Source organism: Oryx dammah, unplaced genomic scaffold, assembly GCF_014754425.2.
Source record: "Oryx dammah isolate SB20612 unplaced genomic scaffold, SCBI_Odam_1.1 HiC_scaffold_21, whole genome shotgun sequence".
Taxonomy (NCBI): Eukaryota; Metazoa; Chordata; class Mammalia; order Artiodactyla; family Bovidae; genus Oryx; species Oryx dammah.
The window spans coordinates 23191474-23205205 of NW_024070205.1; the positions used below are offsets into that span (position 1 = coordinate 23191474).

The window sequence follows — 13732 nt, forward strand, 5'->3', positions numbered from 1 at the left end:
TTATTCTGCAAAGCAAGTTTTGCATGTAAGGATAAGAAAGTTTGAAACACGTCTGGGTCCACAGATAGAAAAGGATGTTACCATGGCAACTCTGAAGCAGTAAGGTGAATAAGTTATAAACCCCTGGGTACGAGCAGTGGCAGTAAGGATTCGGAGATAAGGGGCCACTCTAAGGAGAAAGATGCAGAGGCACCATGAAAGACATCTCTCTCAGTCAAGGCAGTGTGTTGTTGTAATGAGCTAGTAGACAAATGAGAACAAGCCAGATTTGCCTGGAGAGCTCTCTGGAGATCCTGAGTTGGCAAACACTGTTGTTAGTGAGGTTTAGCTTCTGCTTAAGGTTATCAAAATCTAAAAACCAAACCCAAACAGAATCTTTCTTATGCAAATATTTCTGGTAATATGATCAGTTCCCTGGGTATTATTATGTAAACAAAGACTTCCCATCTGTCAGTTCTAATAATGATAATAACTAATGTTAGTTTAGAACTATTTTTGTACTTTGAAAACTTTAGAGTTACCAAAGACTTTCCTGTACCTTGCTTCCCTGGTGGCTCAGATGGTAAAGAATTTGCCTGCAATGCAGGAGATCCGAGTTCAATCTTTGGGTCAGGGAGATCCCCTGGAGAAGGGAATGGCTACCCACTCCAATATTCTTGCCTGGAGAATTCCATGAATGGGCTACAGTCCATGGGGTTGCAAAGAGTCAGACACGACTGAGTGACTAACACACTTCTTGTACCTTATTTCATTTGCTTCACAAAATAACCCAAAGATATAAGTAATGCCAAGTACTACTGCAACCACCCTCATTTTACAGATAAGACATCTGGGTTCCCAAAAGTGACTTGTACAATTTACATAGCTGGTTAAGTAGCAAGGGCTCTGGAATTCAGCTCTGTTCCCTGTTTGCAAATCTTACCATTTTTGACATCACATGTCTGAGATATAGGAGAATCTATTAATTGGTTCTAACCACCCACACATAGGGGCATCAAGAGGACTGCCCACACACAAGACCACGAATTACCACACAAATCGTGTCCAAAAAATTCAAAGGCAGCCATTCAGGTATTGGGTGGAAACTGAGATCCAATCCTCCCACCTCCCACCAACACAACACCCTAGCTCTGGTATGAGGCATTTTATATTTCATATAAAAATACAAGTTATAAGTAGGGAACCCTTGTCCATATGTACAAATTAACAAGTTTACCACCACCTCTATCCTTTCTTAACTCCCTTTAACAGTCCTCAACCCTGGCATCAACCATCAAGCAGAAATCCTCCTATTGGCTTCTGTCTCACAATAGATGATGCATCAGATTCATTTATACATTAAAATAAACATAAAATAGACAACTATGTTTCAGCTGCTGCTCTAGGCACTAGGAATGTAACAAGAACTGATATTCTAGGCCAGGGAAAGACAAATAAACAAGTGCACAAGAAAAAATCCAGAAGTGATAAGTGTTATGGAGATCATTTAAATTAGTTTACATAATAGAGATTGATTAGTCAACTTAGATTGGGCGATCAGGAAATGTCTCACCAAGAGGTGACATTTAAATAGATGTTGGAATGACAAGAGAAAATTCACCAAGGGAAGATTAAGGAAAAGAAGATTCCAAGATGAAACAGCTAGTGCAAAGCTCTGGGGCAGGGACAAGCTTAATGTGTTCAATGGAACAGACTAGAGTCTGTGAGGCTGTGTAGCGTGGGTGTGGAGAACCAGGTTGGGGTGGGAGAGAGGCTGGAGAGGTAGACAGGGGTCAGGTTGTGATCCAGGAGACAGGAGCGGGGCTCGGATTTTATTCTAAGTGTAATAGGAAAACGTGTAAGGAGGGAAGTGACCAGACCTGATGTACCTTTCTAGTGGGATTCTTCCAAATACTGTGTGGAGAATGAAATTTAATGGAGCAAAAAAGGAAGACTGCACTTGTGCTTAGATGTGAAACATCTTAAGTTCATAAAGCTGCTGAACTGCTCAATCTACGTCAGAGACTACGCACACATGGGGCCTCCTCGTGAATTTGGGCTACTTTGCTGGAAACCTAAGACTGTGGAAAGAATGGAAGTGAAAGTGTTAGTCGCTCAGTCTGTCCGACTCTTTGCAATACTATGGACTGTAGCCTGTCCATGGAATTCTCCAGGCAAGAGTACTGGAGTGGGTTGCCATTTCCTCCTCCAGCGGGTCTTCCCAACCCAGGGATCAAACTCTGGGTCTCCTGACTCCTGTATGAGTGGTGTCTATCAATGTATACCTCGTTTGTTCTCTGCAAAGATGCCCTGGCTTCCTTGGACAGATAAAGCCATTCAGCTTTCCTGTATCTCAAGCACCAGGTGCATGTGCAGTTCACACCATATCCACAGTTGTATGCTTCAAAGAAACTGAGTTTGGTAAAGGTCGTGTTTTCATCTTAGTCATCCGTGTGTCCCTAATTACCCAGCACAACATCTAGGACTTGATGAAATCTCACCGATACCTGGTGGAGTAGATAATCGTTTTATTTGGAGGTTGCGCGAACACTCTTTTGTCTCCAGAAGCCAAAACGATAAAATGATGTCAGGAATGCACCCTCCAAGCAGGATACCCCCTAGCCCCGGTCCCTTACCTCCTGGGCGAGTCAGGGTCGAAGCAGGTCTTGCGCACCTCGGCCACGTCTGGGTCGCAGCAGTCGCCCTCGTCAAAGTCGTTCAGCATGTTGTTGCACCCCACGTGGCAGACCCCGTCCTTGCGGTTCCAGGAGTAGCACCGGCCCCGCAGGCGGCAGTCACCCCCGTCGTAGCCCGTGAGTGGATGCTCGCACTCGGGGTCACAGTGGTCGTTGCCGATTTTGCTGGGCTCACAGTTCACCAGCACAATGCGGTGGCGCAGGGTGGAGTTGTGGACGCGGTGGACGCTCAGCTGCCAGCTGATGTTGTAGCGGCTGAAGGCTTCATTGAGCACCTCGTGCTGCCGACGGATCTGCTCCTCACTCACCGTGGGCTTCAGACCTTTGTCGTCATAGATGTTCACCACGCGGTAGCGGATCACCTTCTCTCCCCGGAGGGGCCAGTGCCCATTGTACTGAGAGATCAATTCCACGTTGTCACATGCTGTCTGCCCACAGAGCGGGGGCTGCAGAGGGGACAGAATCTCAGGCTTTGACTCGAAGCCCTGGAGAACCTCACGCCGTGGGTACTTCCCGTCTCTAAAGGGGACCCACTGTTCTTCCAGGGGCTCAAAACTGGCGGTCAGTAGCAGCGTGGTCAAATCCTCCACCTCCAGTGGCTGCTGAGGACTGTGCTGAAGGTGGCTTTGTGGGCGGGCTATCGACCAGAAGACCAGGGTGCCCAGGTGTCCACGGAAAGAGTGCCCATCCTCCGAGCTGTCCCCCCCAAGGAGGAGAGAGCGACAAGATGCCATGAAGGGGCTGTTCAGGGGGCCAGACTGATCTGGACTACTAGCCACCTGAGTGCCATCCACATACAAGGCCATGCGCTGTCCATCGTAAGTGGCCGCCAGATGTGTCCACTTGCCCGGTTGGTAGCGACTGTGGCCCATCACAGTGGTGGCTGTCTTCACTCGGTCGGTGCGAAGAGAGAAGAAGAAGCGAGCATCTCGCCTTCCCACATCCTTCCCCGAGCGGATCCCCAGGGCCCAGCCCTTGTCACTGATAGTGTGGGAGCAGTTATCAAACACACCTGGGAAAGAAGGAAGAGTCGAGGGAGAAATACCAGATACAAAAGGGATGGAGAAAGGGAGAAGAAAACCCGTATAAATAGCAAGAATGTAGGTTTTTAATGGGAAAAAAAACTGATACAGAGTCAATCCCCACCTAAGATGTTTGTCCAGTACCCCATATTAGATGTTCTGGCAACATCTTTCCCCAAAGGAATTTAATTTGAGATTCCATCCAATTTAACGCATTCCAGTATTTTTAAATAACCAAAATGGAAGCTGGAAGGGGATTTGTCACAGTGCAAGTGACAAATATCCTCACTACTTTGTCACAAACATTTCTCATGCTGACTCCATATCCATGCCTTCTTCTCTTTCCACTTCCTTAGAATTCACAAGGGCCTTTGTAGTTTTTACAAAAGATAGTAATCTACCACCCTCAAAAGATCTTTTTTTTTTTTCTATTGAATATTGAAATGACAATTCCTGTGGGAAAATAAGGAAAAGACTGTAACATCCTAGACATGTTATTTCCTCTGATGCCTAAGGGCAAGGACACCCATCTGAAGTGAACAGGTGTTCCCCAAAGTAAGCACAGAAGCATTGCTCCATGGTCCTAGACTATAAAAACCTAGTCAAACTATAAGAATGATTGTTCTTATGACCCATAATGCCTACCACAGTACAGAAGCGGAACCTTTCCAGATAATGAAGCTCCTTACCACATGCTGCCTTAGCATCTTATTCATTGCAGGCCCAGGACTATTAAGTCCCATAAACAAAGCAGAGAATTCTTGTAGATAACTATATCACTAAGAATTTGGCAGCAGGAAGGAGTAGTCATACGTAACAGATGAAAGAGGAAGCCTCAGACAATATGGAGGCCTCAAATGTTCCTGGCAAAGCCATCTGCAGTTATGAGCCCACCACCTCCTCCCAGTACCTCTTCCAGTATATAGGCAGAGTCTATGTAATTTACACAGTCTTGTAATTTATGTAGAGGTAGTACATTCACACAGGAAATGCTTAGTAAATACTGCTTTAGGAATGAATGGATGATAAAAAAGTTGACTGGCCTTTAGATAGACACAGGAGGCTAACATCAAGAGTCATTCTTCCCCAGCCCCCAACCCACCCCCTAGGCAAGAATTTTACTTATTCCTCTGAACTCCTATGTAATGCACTCAAATGGTACTATCCTATGGAGAGTGTGAATTTTAAAGCCATGAGTCTCCCCATTCTAATTGCAGGCAAGTATCAAAAGTAGCTATGCTTTCATGAAAGGATAGATTATCTTCTCTTCTATCTCTAGTGTAAATCAATAACTTGTGATTTAAAAAAAATAAAATGTTCTTTTTAACAAAGGCAACTCCTCCCCAATCTAGTAATTCTACCAATTATACTTACAAGTGATGACTAGGTGTAATAAAATAGTGATATTCTGGTTTTATATTGAGAGAGTCAATTCCTAAGCAGGTTGATAAGAAGTCCAGAGGTTCCTGAGGAGAGAGGGGTCTTGAAGAAGAGGAAAGGACAAATATTTTTTTTCCTTTACATTTCTTAGTCTTAGTCACATAATTTTTTTTAAGCCTCAAACTGATGATTACACAACAAACAACTCAGTTTAAACTCTGTACTAGGGACTATATAACAACAATGCATCCTGATTGAGGACAGTTTCTCCTTCCTGAAAACCTTCTGGCTAACTTTGATATCTTCAGTTCAGTTCAGTCGCTCAGTTGTGTCCGACTGCGACCCCATGTCGCAGCACGCCAGGCCTCCCTGTCCATCACCAACTCCAGGAGTTCACTCAAACTCATGTCCATCAAGTCGGTGATGCCATCCAGCCATCTCATCCTCTGTCGTCCCCTTCTCCTCCTGCCCCCAATCCCTCCCAGCATCAGAGCCTTTTCCAATAAGTCAACTCTTTGCTTGAGGTGGCCAAAGTATTAGAGTTTCAGCTTCAGCATCATTCCTTCCAAAGAACACCCAGGACTGGTCTCCTTTAGAATAGACTGGTTGGATCTCCTTGCAGTCCAAGGGACTCTCAAGAGTCTTCTCCAACAACACAGTTCAAAAGCATCAATTCTTCGATGCTCACCTTTCTTTACAGTCCAAATTTCACTTCCATACATGACCATTGGAAAAACCATAACCTTGACTAGATGGACCTTAGTCGGCAAAGTAATGTCTCTGCTTTTGAATATGCTATCTATGTTGGTCATAACTTTCCTTCCAAGGAGCAAGCATCCTTTAATTTCATGGCTGCAATCACCATCTGCAGTGATTTTGGAGCCAAATAAAATAAAGTCTGACACTGTTTCCACTGTTTCCCCATCTATTTCCCATGAAGTGATGGGGCCAGATGCCACAATCTTCGTTTTTTGAATGAGCTTTAAACCAACTTTTTCAATCTCGTCTTTCACTTTCATCAAGAGGCTTTTTAGTTCCTCTTCACTTTCTTCCATAACAGTGCTATCATCTGCATATCTGAGGTTATTGATATTTCTCCTGGCAATCTTGATTCCAGCTTGTGCTTCTTCCATCCCAGTGTTTCTCATAATGTACTCTACATATAAGCTAAATAAGCAGGGTGACAATATACAGCCTTGATGTACTCCTTTTCCTATTTGGAACCAGTCTGTTGTTCCATGTCCAGTTCTAACTGTCGCTTCCTGACCTTCTTGAGAAACCTGATATCTTAGAATGTATATTATGGGAGTGGGTCTGGTAGGATCTTTCTGTTAGCAAGTTCTAAGCCTGTTATCCTAAAATGTAAATTGTGGGAGTGGGTTCAGTAAAATTTTCACAAACTTGAGACATTCTTTTGATTTATTGTAATAATTAATTAAAAATTATATAACTCCATAGCTAACTCTAGTGAGGGGGGCATTCTCTGTCCCTCTTCTGATGTCTATGTCAGAAGATTTTTCTATCCCTTTTCCATTCTTGTGCCAGGCTATGACGGCACAGGAGTGGCAGAGAGGAGCTACCCCATGTCAGAGGTCAGGGACAGTGGCTGAGAGGAGCAACCCAACCTCCAAGGAGCGGCAGCTGTGAGCAGGAGGGCTGAGAGGAGCTACTCCATGTTCAAGGTCAGGAGGGGCGACTCATCCAAGATAAGGAGCAGCGGCTGTGCTTTGCTGGAGCAGCCGTGAAGAGATACCCTACATCCAAGGTAAGAGAAACCCAAGTAAGACAGTAGTTATTGTGAGAGGGCATCAGAGGGCACACACACTGAAACCATAATCACAGAGAACTAGCCAATCTGATCACACGGACCACAACCTTGTTTAACTCAGTGAAACTAAGCCATGCCGAGGGGGGCCACCCATGACGGAAGGGTCATGGTGGAGAGGTCTGACAGAAGGTGGTCCACTGGAGAAGGGAATGGAAAACCACTTCAGTATTCTTGCCTTGAGAACCCCATGAACAGTATGAAAAGGCAAAATGATAGGATACTGAAAGAGGAACTCCCCAGGTCGGTAAGTGCCCAATATGCTACTGGAGATCAGTGGAGAAATAACTCTAGAAAGAATGAAGGGATGGAGCTAAAGCAAAAACAATACCCAGTTGTGGATGTGACTGGTGATAGAAGCAAGGTCTGATGCTGTAAGAGCAATATTGCATAGGAACCTGTAATGTCAGGTCCATGAATCAGGGTAAATTGAAAGTGGTCAAACAGGAAATGGCAAGAGTGAATGTCAACATTCTAAGAATCAGCGAACTAAGATGGACTGGAAAGGGTGAATTTAACTCAGGTGACCATTATATCTACTACTGTGGGCAGGAATCTCTCAGAAGAAATGGAGTAGCCATCATGGTCAACAAGAGAGTCTGAAATGCAGTACTTGGATGCAATCTCAAAAATGATAGAATGATCTCTGTTCATTTCCAAGGCAAACCATTCAATATCACAGTAATCCAAGCCTATGCCCCAACCAGTAATGCTGAAGAAGCTGAAGTTGAACGGTTCTATGAAGACCTACAAGACCTTTTGGAACTAACACCCCCAAAAGATGTCCTTTTTGTTATAGGGGACTAGAATGCAAAAGTAGGAAGTCAAGAAACACCTGGAGTAACAGGCAAATTTGGCCTTGGAATGCGGAATGAAGCAGGGCAAAGGCTAATAGAGTTTTGCCAAGAGAACGCACTGGTCATAGCAAACACCCTCTTCCAACAACACAAGAGAAGACTCTACACATGGACATCACCAGATATGGTCAACACTGAAATCAGATTGATTATATTCTTTGCAGCCAAAGATGGAGAAGCTCTATACAGTCAGCAAAAACAAGACCGGGAGCTGACTGTGGCTCAGATCATGAACTCCTTATTGCCAAATTCAGACTTAAATTGAAGAGAGTGGGGAAAACCCCTAGACCATTCAGGTATGACCTAAATCAAATCCCTTATGATTATACAGTGGAAGTGAGAAATAGATTTAAGGGACTAGATCTGATAGATAGAGTGCCTGATGAACTATAGATGGAGGTTCATGACATTCTATAGGAGACAGGTATCAAGGTCATCCCCATGGAAAAGAAATGCAAAAAAACAAAATGGCTGTCTGGGGAGGCCTTACAAATAGCTGTGAAAAGAAGAGAAGTGAAAAGCAAAGGAGAAAACGAAAGATATAACCATCTGAATGCAGAGTCCCAAAGAATAGCAAGGAGAGATAAGAAAGCCTTCCTCAGTGATCAATGCAAAGATAGAGGAAAACAACAGAATGGGAAAGACTAGAGATCTCTTCAAGAAAATTAGAGATACCAGGGAACATTTCATGCAAAGATGGGCTTGATAAAGGACAGAAATGATATGGACCTAACAGAAGCAGAAGATATTAAGAAGCGGTGGCAAGAATATCCAGAAGAACTGTACAAAAAAAGATCTTCATGACCAACATAGTCACGATGGTGTGATCACTCACCTAGAGCCAGACATCTTAGAATGTGAAGTCAAGTGGGCCTTAGAAAGCATCACTATGAACAAAGCTAGTGGAAGTGATGGAATTCCAGTTGAGCTATTTCAAATCCTGGAAGATGATGCTATGAAATTGCTGCACTCAATATGCCAGCAAATTTGGAAAACTCAACAGTGGCCACAGGACTGGAAAAGGTCAGTTTTCATTCCAATCCCAAAAAAGGCAATGCCAAAGAACGCTCAAACTACTGCACAATTGCACTCATCTCACATGCTAGGAAAATAATGCTCAAAATTCTCCAAGTCAGGCTTCAGCAATACGTGAACCATGAAATTTCAGATGTTCAAGCTGGTTTTAGAAAAGGCAGAGAAACCAGAGATCAAATTGCCAACATTCGCTGGATCATCAAAAAAGCAAGAGAGTTCCAGAAGAACATCTATTTCTGCTTTATTGACTATGCCAAAGCCTTTGACTGTGTGGATCACAATAAACTGTGGAAAATTCTGAAAGAGATGGGAATACCAGACCACCTGACCTGCCTCTTGAGAAGCCTATATGCAGGTCAGGAAGCAACAGTTAGAACTGGACATGGAACAACAGACTGCTTCCAAATAGGAAAAGGAGTACATCAAGGCTGTATATTGTCACCCTGCTTATTTAACTTCTAGCAGAGTACATCATGAGAAACGCTGGACTGGAAGAAGCACAAGCTGGAATCAAAATGCCGGGAGAAATATCAATAACCTCAGATATGCAGATGACACCACCCTTATGGCAGAAAGTGAAGAGGAACTAAAAAGCCTCTTGATGAAAGTGAAAGTGGAGAGTGAAAAAGTTGGCTTAAAGCTCAACATTCAGAAAACGAAGATCATAGCATCTGGTCCCATCACTTCATGGGAAATAGATGGGGAAACAGTGGAAACAGTGGCTGACTTTATTTTATTGGGCTCCAAAATCACTGCAGATGGTGATTGCAGCCATGAAATTAAAAGATGCTTACTCCTTGGAAGGAAAGTTATGACCAACCGAGATAGCATATTCAAAAGCAGAGACATTACTTTGCCAACAAAAGTCCATCTAGTCAAGGCTATGGTTTTTCCAGTGGTCATGTATGGATGTGAGAGTTGGACTGTGAAGAAAACTGAGCATCGAAGAATTGATGCTTTTGAACTGTGTTGTTGGAGAAGACTCTTGAGAGTCCCTTGAACCGCAAGGAGATCCAACCAGTCCATCCTAAAGGAGATCAGTCCTGGGTGTTCATTGGAAGGACTGATGCTGAAGCTGAAACTCCAATATTTTGGCCACCTCATGTCAAGAGTTGACCCATTGGATAAGACCGTGATGCTGGGAGCGATTGGGGGCAGGAGGAAAAGGGGATGGCAGAGGATGAGATGGCTGAATGGCATCACTGACTCGACAGACATGAGTTTGGGTAAACTTCGGGAGTTGGTGATGGACAGAGGGGCCTGGCATGCTGCGTGCAATTCATGGGGTCGCAAAGAGCGGACATGAATGAGCAACTGAACTTTCACTTTAACAAAACTCTGCTATACAAAACCTCTTTAGTGATCAAGACTGGTTCCTGGTTCCAAAGTTATATCTTCTTCGGGTATCACGAATCCAACACCATTCACCATAAGCTATCTATATTGGGTTTTTATTGTATGCTTGTTTTTAAAATGAGGTTTTTATGGAAATGGAGTATAAGAATTACTCCTTTCATATTCTTATGTGGGTGGATTTTCAAAAGAGCAGACAAAACTAGTGAGATCAACAATAAATTCCCTGCTTCACAGTTTCTGCTTGGTTCACTAATTTTCGAAAGTGCATTTAGCCTTAATCATGTCCATCTACTGACCTATGAAAAAACGTGCTGTAATATTTAATATCAGAACCATGGAATTACTCTCAACCAGTAAATATCTGCTGGTTTTTAAGAGGAGAATTGAGGAGGAGACTATTTCATATTTGTTGCATATATACAATATATATGAGTTGGGGTATAAATTATTAGGCTTGACATATAAATTACTAGATAATTAGCTTATCACTTGCCAAAATCTTATAATTGCAATTCTGAACATTTTAACTTATTGTCCTTAGAACTTATATTCTAGTAGCAACAATGTAATTGTTTCTACTTAGTTATCTTGTTGTTTAGTCACTGAGTTGTATCTGACTCTTTTGCAACTCTGTAGGACATACCCCAGGGAGAAGGCAATGGCACCCCACTCCAGTACTCTTGCCTGGTAAATCCCATGGATGGAGGAGCCTGGTAGGCTGCAGTCCATGGGGTCTCGAAGAGTCGGATACGACTGAGCGACTTCACTTTCACTTTTCAGTTTCATGCATTGGAAAAGGAAATGGCAACCCACTCCAGTGTTCTTGCCTGGAGAATCCCAGGGACGGGGAAGCCTGGTGGGCTGCCGTCTATGGGGTCACACAGAGTCGGACATGACTGAAGTGACTTAGCAGCAGCAGCAGGACATACCCCCACCAGGCTCCCCTGTCCAGAGGATTTCCCAGGCAAGAATACTGGAGTGGGTTGCCATTTCCTTCTCCAGGCGATCTTCCCGACCCAGAGGTTGAACAGCATCTCCTGCATTGGCAGGCGGATTCTTTACCACTGTGCCACCTGGGAAGTCTATTGAACCCAAAGGAAGCTATTAAAATTATTAAAAGTATAGTGTGTCTAAAATTTTATCTCTAACTTCTTGACACACTAGATAGAAGATGGAATTTTCTTATTAGTTCTGATATAATCTAAATTTTAGTAATTATATTATTAATAGAAAGGATTTATTGGCCAAGGGTATTAAAATAGTTCTACTTGGGAGTTGTAGGAAGTATATAGAAGTATTACTTTTTAAATGATTATGAAAGTAATGATTCTTTACTTTCATTTAATAAGATGTCCAAGCAGTATATGTGAAACCTCACTAGGTACCTGGATAACTGCATTTTATTTGCTTTATTACCACTTTTCATACTTCATCTATAGGAAGAGGGTAAATAATTGGTGAAGCATTGCTCTGCATTCATTCTAGGAAAAAAAGAAGCATATTTAACAAATAGAATTTTCTAATCCAATTACTGTGAACTGAACATGTGTACTCCCTACCACCTCCCAAATTCACTTATAGGTACCCTACTGTCTCATGTAATGATATCTAGAGACAGGGCCTTTGGGGAGATTATTAGGTCATAAGGGTGGTGCCTTCATGATGGGATTACTGTCCTTTTAAGAAGGACAGAGCTAGCCCCTCTCTCTGCTCTCCACTATCTGAGGATACAAGAAGACAGACAAACATCTGCCAACCAAGAAGAGGATTCTCACTGGACCCCAGATCTGCTGGTGCCTTCATCTTAGATTTCCTTGCCTCCAGAACAGTGAGAAATTAATTTCTTTTGCTGAAGACACCCATTCACCTAGAGGAGTAAGATGGGAGGAAGAAGGGAGGCTGAAAAGGGAGGGGGTATGTATGTAATTATGACTGATTCACCTTGTCGTTTAGCAGGAACCAAGACAGCATTGTAAAGCACATGCATGCATGCTAAACTGCTTCAGTCATGTCCAACTCTCTGCGACCCTATGGAGTGTAGGCTGCCAGGCTCCTCTGTCCATGGGGAATCTCCAGGCAAGAATACTGGAGTAGGTAGCCATTTCCTCCTCCGGGGGATTTTCCTGACCCAGGGATTGAACCTGTGTCTCTTATGTCTCCTGCACTGGCAGGCAGGTTCTTTACTACTAGTGCCACCTGGGAAGCCCTTGTAAAGCAATTATCCTCTGATTTAAAAAAAAAAAAAAGAGAGAGAGACACCCAGTTTATGGTATTTTTGTTATAGCAGCCTAAACGAAGACATCACTATCCTCAACATTAGCTGTGGATCAGAATCACATGTGGTACTTTCACAAAGACAGATTCTTGTGAAACCATGTTGAGAGCTGCTGATATTCTATATTTACAGAACAAGTCAAGCTTTTGACTACAGCTCAGTAGGTAGAAATGCAGAAGACAGAAGCTGGGGGTCTTAGAATTTCCACCAGTGGAAAAGCATTAGAAAATTTGTTATTAATAAGTTAAGTCAGACATGAAGGTAGAAATAGCATCTGAAATTCTTTTAAACCATTTATTTAAGGAATAATATCAGATCAAGTATTTTAGGTTTGTCTGAGGTCTCTACGTAAGCATAGTACATTCTTGCTCATTAATTTAGGAAACTAGTGGAAGGAAAGGCAGCTAAAACAAACAGGTGCCTGTTATGAAGTGTACCGATATAATGCTGTTAGAGAAGATGGTTAATTGATTGTCTAGGACTGGTAATTAATTAGAGTTTTTATTATCTATAATTCAACTCATACTTAAGACTGCTGAAATGGAAATAAATGCCCCCTGTTCTCACTAAAAAATCTATTATTCCCAGAGAAGAAACTGTGGCACTGAAGAACAGTATGCTGACATCTCTCTGAGAATCACTGCCAGCCACACCAATCTCTTTCATGAGATCACGAGTGTGTCCTTCTGGGGATTTTCAAAATTTCCAAGGACAGAGTAGATAAATGTTTCTAGCCCCTGCATTTTCTATATTCTTATAGTCTGTAGGGGTGAAAATCTGTTCCTCCAATCTGTATGATATTGAATGGAAAATTATCTGGTTCTCTTCTCCCTTGAGACTGAGTAAACCAGAGTACAGTTAGACCAGAACTGCAGTCTGTGCTCAGAAAAACACAGATTTACCCAACAGTGAACCTCTGACCTGGAAGTGCTCTGCTTCACCCCCGGCAGCTGCTGGGAAGAGGATCCTGCTTTATCGCTTGGGGCTGTCACCCCACAAAGCCTCAAAGGATTTGCATTTCATCTCACTATCTTGCTCCTTCTGGAAAAAGAAATTCCACTTGGAATTAGTCCTTTTGGCTCCTCAAACATTTACTGAGCATCTTATGCATGCCAGCCATATACATTCTTCTTAGTTGGGAAATAAAGGTAGTTTTTGCCCTTCAGGAGTTATAGTCTCATGGGAGAATGAGCAACATAGGAGATAATTTTAATATAATATCAGAACTAAGATCAAGAAATACATAAAACCCTCTGATGAAATAAGATGAAAAGACAACCTCAGAATGGGAGAATATAATTGCAAAT

The 13732-nt window shown here is 42.8% G+C and overlaps 1 protein-coding gene across 1 annotated transcript in view; it reads right to left on the reverse strand.

Annotated features, from left to right (window-relative positions):
• The window catches only part of PAPPA2 (pappalysin 2), a 303795-nt gene that overhangs the window by 252908 nt on the left and 37155 nt on the right, over nucleotides 1-13732 (reverse strand). Inside the window, exon 2 of the mRNA XM_040263919.1 lies at nucleotides 2616-3687. Within this exon, the coding sequence (XP_040119853.1) occupies nucleotides 2616-3687 (1072 nt within the window). The remainder of the gene's footprint in view (nucleotides 1-2615; nucleotides 3688-13732) is intronic.